The sequence below is a fragment of the Plasmodium brasilianum genome, chromosome 10 (assembly GCF_023973825.1).
Source record: "Plasmodium brasilianum strain Bolivian I chromosome 10, whole genome shotgun sequence".
Lineage (NCBI taxonomy): Eukaryota > Apicomplexa > Aconoidasida > Haemosporida > Plasmodiidae > Plasmodium > Plasmodium brasilianum.
The window spans coordinates 1237290-1251462 of NC_090123.1; the positions used below are offsets into that span (position 1 = coordinate 1237290).

The window sequence follows — 14173 nt, forward strand, 5'->3', positions numbered from 1 at the left end:
TCCTAGCAGACATGTCCATGTACAGGTTTATTAAGAAACACAGTTTCGTAGTTACATTTTCACGAAGTTATCTTTGCTATCTTTGCGTTCAAAGGAAATTATGCACATAGTCATAAAAAAAAAAAAAAAAACAAAATAGTGAGCACGATTTTGCAAAGTTAATCGGACTGATATAAGCTTTATTTTTTTTATTCTATCACTGCTTGAACGCTCCACCATCTGTTCTTTTTGGCCAACTCTCAGTTTATCATGTCAACGATCTAGCTACATTTCGGCGCTTGCCCATTTATAATTTTGTTAATCAAGCGCAAGGAGGAGAGGCGCAGTAGCGTGCTCGCGTCCTTTTCACTGTTTACATCAAACACGTATCCCCATTTAAAATATTGATATATATATTCTAAATTACAATAACGATATGCTTCTTTATAATCTACATAGTTATTCAAAAATAAATAGGTAAATATAAAAGAATGTAAAATTTGTGAGCATTTGTAAAAAATAAAAACTTCTGAATCGTTCAGGTTTTTAATTAAATTCTTCATTTTTTTCTGAACATTTTGATCTTGTTCAGGTGTTTCAAAATTTTTCGCAATATTTAATTTTACTTGATGAATGCGTTCAAAAATGTTTATAAATTTGTTATAAACAGTATTTTCTTCCTTATATAAATTTTTTATTTTATAATTTTCCACATAATTAAGACTACTTGGCAAATTTATATTTTTTTCTAAATCCTCTTTTTCTCTGTGTGTGTCTAAAATGTTTATTTCGTTGTTCCCGTAAAATATTAAATCATTGTTAAAGTGTTCATAAATTTTATTTTCCATAAGAATTCTTTCTATTTCGAAGGAGTTCATTCTGATTTGGGCCTTACTTTCGATGTTTCCATGGCTGTTACTACTGTTACTGCTGTTGCTACTTCTCTTCCCTATATTCATTTTTTCATCTCCCACTTCATTTTTACTTCTGCAAATAACCTTGCCCTGTTCAAAAAATTGAAGAGGCGTTCTCTTGTTCGGCTCCCCCTCCTCTTCTATATGGTAGAGCTCCCTTTTGTAATTAGACCCTTCCAATGTTTTGTGTTCTCCTTCTTTTAAATTTATAAAATCTATAAGATTATTTACAGATAATGTTAAGGGCATTTTTAATATTTCCATTTCTTTTCTATTTCTTAGTAGCTCCAGTTTTATCAAAAAGCACAAATCATAGTTTTCCAACGCAAAAACATTTTTCTTGTTTGTTAATAATATTTTGTCATCCACAAAAATTTCAATTTTATTTGTTTTTTCATTTTTCCGCAGATCAATGTTTTTTAAGTTAGCGAACTTTTTTAAATTTTGTTTGTTATCATTGAAGCAAATGTGCGAACAGAACCGCTTCTCAGGACTAAGAGTGTTAAACGTGTTAAGCCTGTTATTCATGGAATGCATGTTAAACGTGTTAAGCCTGTTATTCATGGTATGCATGTTAAGCCCGGTAGACCTGCTTAGAGTGTAACATCTTCTCAATGTACTGCATTTGCTACTAATGACAGAGCTCCATTTCATGGTATTAAATAAATAGCGGCATAAAAGTAAAGCTAAATATAAGGTATGAACCGGTTGAGGAGATGAGTTAAAGTCAACGATTAAATTATATATCTTATTTATTTATGCTCCTTTTAATTTTTGAGCAAAAAAAAAACATTAACGATAAAATAAAGTTTAAGTTCAAAAAAAGGGGGAAAAAAAAAAAAAAAAAAAAAAAGATTAAAAAAAGGATTTAAAAAGAGAGTATAAAAGAGATTATAAAAGAGATTAAAAAAAGCGTGGAGCAGATATATGTATGCTCCGTCATGTTAAAATTTTTTCATCTGACTTTTTTACACAGTAAATTAAAACCCATATATATAAGTACATTTACGCATATGGTACATATAAACATATATGCACACAAACAACATTTTGTACGCATAAAACAAACGTTGCACTGGTTGAAAATGTCGAAATTAAAAAAATTTAGATGGGAGAAGCACATACGCGCGCTATTCCTATGAAAATGCTATATAGGAAGGGGGAAAAAAAAAGAAAAAAAAAAGGTAGGTATAAAATGGAGTGAAAATGAAGTGAAAATTGAGTATTAATGACGTAAAAATTGAGTATTAATGACGTAAAAATTGAGTATTAATGAGGTAAAAATTAAGTAATAATGAGGTAAGAAAGATAAGCACATATATATATGGTTCCTTAAACGTATACACATGGGACATATTAGAAATTCACGAGAGACATAAAAATGATTGTGTTATTAGTAGGCTTTAAAAAAAAAAAAAAAATATTAAAATAAAAAATTAAAATAAAATATTAAAATAAAATAAAATATTAAAATAAAATATTAAAATAAAATATTAAAATAGAAAATTAAAATAAAAAAATTAAAATAAAAAATAAAAAAAAAAAAAAATTAAAATAAATTAATAAATAATTAACTTGTGTAACATAAGAAGCATAAGAAACATGAAACGCATATAACAGCTCAATGCAATATGAGCAACATACAAAGATTAAAAAAAAAAAAAAAAAACTTCAAATTGAGCTAAAAATAGACATAAAAATATTTCGATGAGAATTACAAAACGCACATCAAAAATGGAAACAAGAATATATACATACACATATATGCACATACATACATATGTACATGCGTGTGTTCATGTTCATTTTTGCACATGCAATCCATACACATGAGTAACATCCCGATACAACCCTTTGTCATGGTTCACCTATAAGGAGGGCCTACAAAATGCTACGAGAGTAATAATGAAGGAAAAAAAATCATGTATATTGATGTATATCCTTATAAGGGAGAACTGTCAAGTGGGATGATGATATCTGAACATGTATTATAATACTAGTGGGTCAACGAGTGAGCAAACGACGTAGCCCATAACTGCGCACGCACCATTGGTACTCTTCTTAACCGGGAGAGAACCGATGGGAGAATCAAAAAATTCCAGACTGCTTCAACATTTGGAGCAAATACATGCTTTTGTTGTCATTTTCCTTCCTGCACTGTTCATAAGTATTGTGATACCCTTTTTTAAGCGCATCGACTAAAATTTTTCGTACATTCTGATTTTTCAAAGACTGTACGATAAAATTTTTTAAATTTATATCATTTAACTTTTGAACCTTATTTAAAAGGTAAATTATATCAACATCTTTTTCTTCTTTTATTGCCTCTGATAAATTATCAGTAGTGTTACCATCTTTATTGTCAATATTAGTGTTGTCAGGTTCTTTAGTTTTAAACCCAATAACACTTTTTTTTTTTTTTCCTGAACATATTTTCCCCCATATTACCTAGTCCAAAAAAATTATTTAGTTCTGAGAATAAATCATTCTGACCCTCTTCATCAGTTTCATCTTGATTATTTTCATTTCTATTATCACCAAAAAAATTTTTAAAGATACCTGAGAAAATAGAATTAGGGAAAAGGTCATCCATTTTATCCATATTTCCGTACTGATAATCATTGTTTCCATCATTTTCATCTGAAGAATCATCATTTGAGTCTATTCCATTCCGTCTGATAATAATTTGTGTATGTACATTGTTATCGTCATTAGTATATCTCCTTACTATAATGTTTTTTCTCTTTTTATTTTTATTACCATTACCACTGTTATTGATGTTACTACTGATATTTGCAGCTGCTGTGCCTTCATAAACACGACACTTTGAAACTCTCTTTATGATTTCCTTTTCATCCTGGCAATCATCATATTTTATCCTTCTTGATAATAATTCTTTTTTAAAATCGTTCAACATTTCAAAACTGTATTCAGGATGAGACGTGTACAAATTGTACAGATGGTTGTATTCATCATTTAAAGATTGTTCATTCTTTTTATTTACATTATTCGACTTGAACCGATGTAACGAATATAAATTATTCTTTATCTCGTATGTGACAAATTTTTCCAATATTTCAGATGCTTTTTCATAATCTCTTATATCATTTTTCATCATAGCTACTATTTTATGTAACATGTTTTGTTTTTCATCATTACTCAATTTTTTAAAAAAATTTATCATTTCGTTATACCTTATGTCGAATTCTTTATTTCCACTAGTGCTTTCATTTTTTTTTAAAAATTCTGAACCGTACAGAATTTTTATTGCATATCTCTTTATTACATCATTCGTAGTTTTGCAATCTTTTATGTATATATTTTCCTTCTCTAATTCATTCGTTATTTTTAAAAAACTTAATTCTTTCCTTTTTAATTTTTCAAAAATTTCTTGGCATTTGCGCTCAACTAGTAAATCGTCAATGTGTTTATCACTTTGCTTACTATTCCATTGACTCCCATCCTTAGCATCATGCTGACTGTTCATGTTGTATGTATAACTATCCTCCCTTTCTGATATACTGTTTTGATTGTCCTTGGACATATCTACAGAAGAAGCGCTTGACATATTGTAATAATAAAGAATTATATTATTTTTTAAATCAAAAAATATTTTTTTATTTTCAAGGAAGTCTAACCCTAACAGTACTATATTTGCATCCAAGTAATCAAGTTCGCTTTTATAAATGCTTTTCAGTTCAATTGGAATAAGTTCATTCAACTTAGATATAATGTTAATATTGTTTACTTGCACCCTTTGTGCTTTGCACTTGTTATTTAATATATTTTCAATTATAACACTGTTGTATTTCTTTTTTTTTTCTTCTTCATCTTTTTCGTTTCTCACTATCCCTGTGTTTTCGCTGTTTACAATCATTGTATTTGAACTGCCGGTGTCTATTATACCTTTGTGCATTTGCCCCTCTATGTTTACATGGAAATATTTAATATTGTTGGAGTAGTCATATAACTTAATTTCATGCACTTGTTCATTATTTTTAAAAAAGGCATCTACCGCGTTATTACTACTTCTATCACTAGCATCGACAGTAGCACTGATAGTACTACCTGTAACAGCATGCCCATCTTCCTCTTTTAATACTATATTCATACTGACCATGTCTAACATAAAACCGCTATACCTTTTGAAGAAGTCAAAGCCTATTAGACCATCAAAATTTTTGCCCAACTCATTGTTTCTTATTATGTAGAACGAAACAGTTCCATTTGTCATGTTACTCTTCATATTTATTACTTTATCTACCAATACTTTATTATCATTTAAATGTATTTCTTCCTTTACACTTTGAATATCATCATTATCATATGAAAAATGCATATGATCATTCCCATGATGCTCCTTATTATACCTATCACGCCAGTGGATTCCATAATTTTCATTTCTTATATCCCTCCTTCCCGATACCTTTTCCCCCTTGTCAAATATATAACTGTTATCACTACACAGATCTAAAATAAATTTATTTTCCTCATCATTAATAAAAAGCTTCGTACATAGGACGTCATTCCCGCTGCTGCTTTTAAATTTTTCAATAATTATTTCATTTTTATGTCCATCATTTTTTTTCACGTCTAAATGGACCTTTCTCTTGCCCCTTTCACTGCCTATGCTGCTACTGCTGCTGCTATTATGGAGCTTCTTACCTCTTTCGAATACCTTATTACTAAAATATAAATGCTTTGTTATATGCTTATTACTCGTAGGTAATGATGCTGTGATAAAATTATTGTTATCATTTATGTATAGTATGCTGTTGTTTACGTTTTTTCGTAATTGAAGAGTATCATAATACGCACATAATAATATGGACCATATAGCGAAAACAAATAGTAAAGACATTTTTTTTTTTTTTTTTTTCTTTGCTTTACTTTTTTTTTTTTTTTTTTTTTTTTTTTTTTTTTTTTTTTTTTTTTTTTTTTTTTTTTTTTTTTATATAATAATCCTTATTTTTATAAAATTTTGGCTAGCCATAAGCGAATTTTTGATCGTAGAAAAGTATCACTATTAACATGTTTGAATTTTATTTTTTTCAAAACAAAATGTAAATATAACAATACTCGGAGCATTTCAAATTATTTCGTAAATTATGCTACACATACGAGTCCCCCCTTGTCATAGTCCTGAATGTATAGCAAATACGAATGTATGTAAACTCGTAAACTCATAAATACGTAAATACTTAAATGATTGAATGAACAAGTGAGAAAATGCATACATACATATATGCATACATACATATATACATACATACAAGCATGCGTGCGTACGTAGTACCTTTGTACATAAATAACGCATACCCCATAGATACACGTGAGCTCGCTCCTGTTTGTGAACTTGCGTTTCGTGCAAATTTTCTTGAAGGACATAGCTTTCGAAGCTACTTTTTTATTACTTTTTTAAAAACAAAGAAAAAAAGAAAAAAATAATAGAACGAAAAAATGAAAAAACGAAAAAATGAAAAAACGAAAAAATGAAAAAATGAAAAAAATGAAAAAACGAAAAAACGAAAAAACGAAAAAAAGAAAAAAAGAAAAAAAGAAAAAAAAAAAAAAGGATTCTCCTACATACATATATGCATATATATATATATATATATATATATATATAACATGTGCGGTAAGCGAGTGTTATTAACAAAAACAAAAAAGTCTACCTCTTTTTGCCGTGCATATTTAATTGGTTGGAAAAATGCAAATGATATATTTCTTCAAATACATTACAAGCTTAGAGAGGATTTATATTTTATGTATATATGGAAAGAAAAATTTATATGGCTCTTAACGGAAAAAGAAAAAATCAAAGTGTTATTTTGATTTTGCATCTTGTTCTTTCTTTTTTGTTTTATGTTTCTTATTTACTGTTTATTTTATTTTTTTTTTTATTTTTTTATTTTTTTTTATTTTATTTTATTTTATTTTATTTTTTTTTGTGACACTTAGCATAAAAAAATATTAATTATTATTCAAATGTTGGCCACTGAAATTTTTTTTTTTTTTTTTTTACACAAACATCCGTATGTATAAGTATGTACATATATATACATATATATATATATATACATACATATATATATATATATGGACGTACATACATAAGTACCCCCATACATGTATTCGTTTCTACGTTCGCTAGATAAAGTGCTGTAAAAAGGAGCACTTAGTAGAAGCGCAACGAATATGAATATAAGGCAAAATTTCAGGTGGTACCAAATGGGGGTAGATGATACCTTATTATTTTTTTTCTTTTCCCATTCCCTTCACTGGTTATATCGGTTTGCCGAATACACCGCCATCAGACTTCATCTCTTCCTCGGAGTGATTGTCTTGTTTCTCTTTTTGATCCTCCTGCTTTTTGTGAACTAAGAGAGATTTGAAAACACAAAAATAAAAAAAATAAAAAAAATAAAAAAAATAAAAACAAATAAAAACAATAAAAAAAAATAAAAAAAATAAAAAAAATAAAAAAAATAAAAACAAATAAAAACAAATTTCAAGTTTAACGGGGAAGTAATAGGGTACGCGTGTATACATGTATATATGTGAGGGCGTATATATATGCACGTATCTGTGTGCATATATATATATGCATGTATTGGTGTGAGTGTATATATATATATGTATGTATATATGTATGTGCGTGCGAGTATGAGGAGGCATTGCGCCTCCGTGGTACTTACATGTTTCGTCCTTTATAACATGAATAACGGTACTCTTCAATTTGTTCCTAAGGAGAATACTCTTTTCCATTTCGTTGATATCGTCAGATAGCTTTTTTTGCAAGTTGAACAAATGACTTTTATATAAAATTTTATTTTGATATTCAGTCTTTAAGTCTTTTTTAGTGCTATTTAACTGGTTTATATTGTGTATAAGTATATGTCTTTTTATTTTCAAAAAGAGAATATACGTGAAGGATAATTTTATATTTTCTATATATCCCAAGTCTATGTTTAAATCATTTAGCATTTGTTTCAACTGACTTCTTTTTTTTTTTTTTTTTCTTTCTTTCTTTTGTACAGAGTTTTTGTCGTACATGCCCCTTTTGATTAAATTGATCAGTCGCATTTTTCCATTATTCCCATTTTGCACATTGGACTCACTGTATGCACTTTTTTCATGCAAAAAATTGAAATCATATTTTGCCTTAAGCAATTTTGTAAAAAACAACTTCATGTTTTCTACAGCTAAGGCAATTGTTAGTTCGTTGTAATCTTGTAAATAATTTCCTAGACTATTTTCAGCTATGCCAGTATGTTCCATTTTATCCGCAGTTATTGCCATGCCATTTTTATTTTCAGGAATATACTTATCAGTAGACTCTTTCCTGTCCTCCTTTTCACCATTTGTTACATTGTTGCTTATCATTTGATCATCCATTTTAATATCGTTCATCCTCTGACTCCTCATCTCCAATTTTTTCACTGACCTGTTCGGAAGCTGGTTGTTATACAGCTCATCGCTAATCCCATGTGCGCCGTTCATACTATAGTCGTAAAAATTTACCAAATTGGGCTGACTGTGCAGGAAATTATTTTGCATAAATTGTTGGTAGCAATAATGGTTGTACCACTGAACTTGTTGATTTATAATTTGACATATTTCATATTTTTCTTTTAAAATCCTGACCTTTTCAAATGTTTTGTCTAAACTATATAGCACTGCTTTATAATAAAGAAAAATATCTTGATCATTAATAATCATATCGTCAAAAGGTAAAATATACTCGTTATTTTTATTTAGTTTAATTTTTACATTTTGTTCACTCTCTTTTAGAAAAATAAATAAATATATTGATGTGATATAAAACAAGAAAAAGAAAAAAAGAAATTTGTTAAAAACTTCATATGCTGAAAATGTTTCGCTAGTCTGAATGTGATAATACAGCATAACCCAAGTTAAGAAATTTTTGCTGAAACAGAAAAATGCACCTGAGCCTGATGGAAACAAACGGAAAATTTAAAGTGAAATGGGGTTTAACAATACGGAGTAATATGGTGCAAAACTCTCTTTTGCATTTTGTACACTACTGCGCTCATACCCCTACACATTGTTGTGCTTTTTTCGAATTGTACATGCATGAATTTGTGCATATATATATGAATGTGTGCATATATATGAATGTGTGCATATATATGAATGTGGGCATATATATGAATATGTGCATATATATATATGAATGTGTGCATATATACAAATGCTAGCACATACACAGATGCTGGCACATATACATACAATAAACACGCCCGTGTGTGTGTGTGTGCTCGTGTTTTGTCCTACTCAGCAGGGACATCAACAAAACGAAGAAAAAGATGGATGCCGTGATAAAGAAGAAGTAATACTTGTACTTAACAAATACAGTAAAATAATTTATAAAAAAAAAGATATAAATTTTCAATATGACTACAACAAGAATAATATATGAAAATAAATTTCCATAAAACTTGCACACTTTTATCCTTAACAGGTTATTAATTAAGGATTTAAATTTGTCTAACTTGTTCACGCTAAACGTATCAGATATATTTCTATTTTTTATATGATCCACATAATCATTAGAATTACTAACTGATTGTAATGTCATAAAATTAAAGATAAAGAAGAGAATACAAATTATGAAAAAACACACATAAAAACAAAGTAAAAATTTATTTCTAACATAATATAACAAGTGCATTATTGAGAAACTGTAACTTAAAGTTATAATTAAAAGGAGTATCAAAATTATTAATTTACTCCTGTAATTCGTATTATTAAATTCGTTAATTTCCTGCACAAATATTTCTTTTTTTTTTCTGAACTGTTCATTATTTTGAATGCTATATGACACCTACCAAAAAAAAAAAAAAAAAAAAAAAAAAAAATAGCTAGCTAGCCAAAATTAGGTAAAAACAGTAGATACATTGTTTGTGCCTAATTTTTTTTTCATTTTTTCTTTTTTTCTGTACAGCTTGCGTGCCTTACGTTTATTAACACAAACAAGTTGTGTTCAAAGTTGTAAAGTACAGAATAAGCATTGCAGTATTTTACAACTCCATTTTTGTCGTCAAACAAGTCCTTATACTGATTTAATTCTCCTTTTTCTAATGCAAAAACGGAAGTACAGGAAAAAATGAATAAAAGGGAAGAAATAAAAGCAAGAAACAAAATAAATAAATGAAGTAACAAAATGAATAAATGAAGTAACAAAATGAATAAATGAAGTAACAAAATAACATTTGTAGGAAGGGATAGTAATGTGTTAAACGGGCATATAATAAACATATGCAGTTTTTTTTGAAAGTAGGTACTTGTGTCAGGTTCGTCCGATAGCAAAGGGTTATCCACTGTTATTTCTTCTAACACTGTATAAAAAAATTCGAAAAAAGGGGAAATTGTCCAAATGGCAAAAAAAAATTTTTTTTTTTCCCCGTAAATACAAATATATGTATTACATGTACATATTACCTTTTCCCCCTTCGCTTAATTTTACATATAAGTCATAAGGAAAAATATGAAAAAAATTCTCATATACAAATATATTGTTTTCCCTGAAATCAGATTCAAGCTCAAACAATTTTTTATTTTTTAAATTCTTCTTATTCCTCATTATGTTATTTATTACAATTGAATTTAAATATTCCAAATATTCGGAAGAATGTGTAAAATTGTCAAAAGATTTTTCCTGCACGTATAAGGAAGTGTTACACGCGCGCAAGCACGCATGTGTGAAGAGGTATAAACGTACATATATATATATATATATATATATAATATATATATTATATATACACACATATATATATATATACATGTGAGAGTACATACTCGCGCACGTATGCGCCTATGTATTGAGCTTCCCCCTTTTTATTTTATTTCATAGTTTTTACCTCATTCGTTTCAGTTATGAAGGGTTCTTTTAATAACTTTGCATAATTTGCATTAATATGAGAGAATGAATTTCGATCAAAGAATATCTTCAGAACGAATACAATCAAAAATAGGGAAAAAATGAACATATTTGAAATTTTTAGAATGTCTATTCTTATACTTTTTTCCACGTCTTCGTAATGCTCTAAATTATCGTAATTATCCACATTTTCGTAATTTTCCTCATTATCATTATTCCCTACATCGCCATAGTTGCCATCCTTTTTGTCATTCTTTTCTTCTCCTAATTCTATTGATGCCTATAAATGTGGGTATACATTTTTTTAACGCTATTAGAGCGTGTCACTTATTGTACTATTGAGCTTTTTCATTTTACTAATTTTTTTTTATCATTTTCATTTATTTCGTTTTATTTTCCTTTTCTTCTTTTACAATTTTTTTATCCTCCCTCAAGAGAAAGAAATACTTCTTTGGTTTGGCCCACAGGGGGTTATTTAGCGGTTTAAAATCTATAGAAAATAAAAAAAAAAAAAAAATAAAAATTGTTCGCCCATTCATATATGTTAAGTAAACATAGCAGTAGTAGAAGCAATATCAGATTAGGTATAGACAAGTTATTTTCTTCTAAATGCATATTTTTCTAGAGTATTTATTACTAAAAAGGTCACTGTAACTATATATAACTAAAAATATTGTAGCTGTGGATACGATAATAATCATCGGTATAAAGAAGAAGTTAAAAATTAATACAAAAAGGAAATTGTAAATGAATTCATTTTTATATTTCGAAGAGTCTGAAAAGGTGTATACTGAATTAAAGTAGCTGTTAAAATTTTCATCATCTGCAAGGAGAAAAGAAGAAATGGGTAATAGGGGGAGTGCACATTGGAAAAAATTAAGAAATTACGCATATGGATATGCATATGTATATACACATATATTCATATATATGTATATATATATGAGAATGCATCCATGTGTACGAAGATTTTGCTCATCTATTTAGGCCCATTTATCCCCTTACTTGAAAAGTAGTTAATAATTATGAAAAGTAAAAAACTAAGAAGAAATGCTAAAAGTACACAGTTGTATTGGATTGTTTGCTTTATTATTTTTATTGGAATAATAAACAATGTACAAAGTTTTGAAGACGCTTTAAGTACATTTAGGATTAGAAAAAGATAATACAAGTATATTAACAGTTCAAGGGTCTTTTCATGGAAGGAATTATATTCTATTGAGTCTACGCAAGAAGGGGGAAAAAAAAAAAAAAAAAATATAAATAAATAAAAGAGAGGAAGTGAAAGTTAAATAACATACATATATGTATATATGTATGCTTACATATGTGCAATGCATGCGTGTTGATTTCTTATAGTGTACCTATAAACTGCTGGTAGAGGATGTTTAAATTGATAAGTGCAACTATGCTTATCTGAAATATATTTTTTTTTGTCCTAACAATTTAAAAAGGAAAGAAGAAAATAATACGTCTGTAAGGAGCAGTGGCAAAGAGAAATGCCCCCTTTAGCTATACATTTGCGCATATATTTATTTATTCATGTGTCTATACACTTATTTAGTCATGTAATTATGCACTCATTCATTCTTATATGTGTGTGTTTTTTAACTCTCTCTTGTATTTTTTGATATTTTATTTTTTATATAGTTTAACTTTTTTTTCTCCCAGTCCCTATATATTACTGTAAATGTGAAGAGGTTGAATAAAATATATAGTAACCATTCAGTCCAGTAGTAATAATGCGTAACGCTTATACTTGTTTGTTCTTTAAAAATTGCCGAATTAAATAAATGATTAAATGAAATTATATAATCTTCAAAAAAAAAAAAAAAATAAAATAAAAAAAAAATAAATAATCGAGGAGATCAATGCGAATCTACATATATTTGCACAGGTATACACAAATACAGGCACAACCACACCTATTCATTAGCCCATGTTCCTATATACATACTCCCCCCGCTCCCTCATATACATGTAGACATATGTGAACGAAGTTGTGTGCATATTTTAAGTACGCCTATATGTACCTATATACGTGTTAGCATTTTTATTATAAAATTGTAAGGAATATTTAAGCGGACTTTTCTTCTGAAATCTGGAATAATTTATTTTTTCATAATTGCACATGCTATTTATTTTTGATAAATTATTTTGGATTATTCCTATATCGCTAAAAGAGACATATTTATTTTGTAAGGTATAAGATAATGTTTGATTAAAGCAGTTTATAAATTCATCATTACTATAAGTGTAGTATATACTAATTAATTTTATGTACAAAAATACATGGATGATTAATAAAACTATATTTATTATAAAGGAATAGTCGTATTCTTCCTTTTTATTTAATATTTTGTTTTGAATTCTTTCAAGATCTAAAATTTCGCTATCGTTCATCATTTTACTCACATGCGCACACACACGTATGCTTACATATATTTGCACACACACACACACACAATCACACAGGGAGAGAAAAAAAAAAAAAAAAAAAAAAAAAAACTAGAATAAATATTTTTTTTTTTTTTTTTTTTTATAGATCACTGAAAAAGTTACTTAATACATGCACACCCAAACATGCATGTATATATATGTACATATGATTATACATATTTGTACATGTATGTTCATATTTGCATATGTTCGTACATATGATTGTACATATTTGTACATGTCTGTTCATATTTGTATATGTTCGTACATATGATTGTACATATTTGTACATGTCTGTTCATATTTGTATATGTTCGTACATATGATTGTACATATTTGTACATGTCTGTTCATATTTGTATATGTTCGTACATATGATTGTACACATATGTATATGCAGATATTTAGGACTTGAACAACTGTAAAAACAATTTTAGCCTTAAGCGTTGTTTCACCATGTGTAGGTATAGTGAGACATGAAATGGATGAAAAAATAAAAAAAATGAATAATAATATAGTAAGATTAGTGTGCTAAAGTTATTCTTATATTTTTTAATATTTTATATATGCACGTGTCAGGTAAGAATATTGAACAGTATAAATATCGATACAACATTAATACTTTCAATTGCAATTCTTTTTTATCTTATATCTAAAATGTTGAAAAAGGCCTTTCATTTTTTATGCACATATTTGCATGGTAGACAGGTGGAGCTGCTAAAAAGAGGAAAAAAAAATAAAAATAAAAATAAAAAAAAAAAAAAAAGAAAAAGAAAAAGAAAAAGAAAAAGAAAAGAAAAAAATAAAATAAAATAAAGAATAAAGAATAAAATAAAAAATAAAAAATAAAATAAAAAATAAAAAATAAAATAAAAAATAAAAAGATAAAAATATAAAAAAATATATACACTAATACACTAATATATTAATACGA

General features: G+C 27.6%; 3 protein-coding genes across 3 annotated transcripts; all 3 read right to left on the reverse strand.

The window, feature by feature from the left end:
* Positions 1-260: 260 nt before the first annotated feature.
* MKS88_003311 (ATP synthase mitochondrial F1 complex assembly factor 2) lies at positions 261-1547 on the reverse strand (the record flags this gene model as incomplete). Its single annotated transcript, XM_067216391.1, has 1 exon — positions 261-1547. The coding sequence occupies one exon, from the start codon at positions 1545-1547 to the stop codon at positions 261-263; it is 1287 nt and encodes a 428-aa protein (XP_067073043.1).
* Positions 1548-2981: 1434 nt separating this feature from the next.
* On the reverse strand, positions 2982-5754 carry MKS88_003312 (uncharacterized protein; the record flags this gene model as incomplete). Its single annotated transcript, XM_067216392.1, has 2 exons — positions 2982-3247; positions 3342-5754. 2 exons carry the CDS (start codon positions 5752-5754, stop codon positions 2982-2984), a joined length of 2679 nt encoding a protein of 892 aa, XP_067073044.1.
* Positions 5755-7178: 1424 nt separating this feature from the next.
* Positions 7179-13206, reverse strand: MKS88_003313 (uncharacterized protein; the record flags this gene model as incomplete). Its single annotated transcript, XM_067216393.1, has 15 exons — positions 7179-7273; positions 7592-8848; positions 9192-9479; positions 9648-9741; positions 9876-9994; positions 10202-10255; positions 10359-10575; positions 10781-10867; positions 10952-11080; positions 11214-11290; positions 11438-11623; positions 11920-12024; positions 12165-12238; positions 12523-12616; positions 12834-13206. 15 exons carry the CDS (start codon positions 13204-13206, stop codon positions 7179-7181), a joined length of 3249 nt encoding a protein of 1082 aa, XP_067073045.1.
* Between the last annotated feature and the right edge of the window lie 967 nt (positions 13207-14173).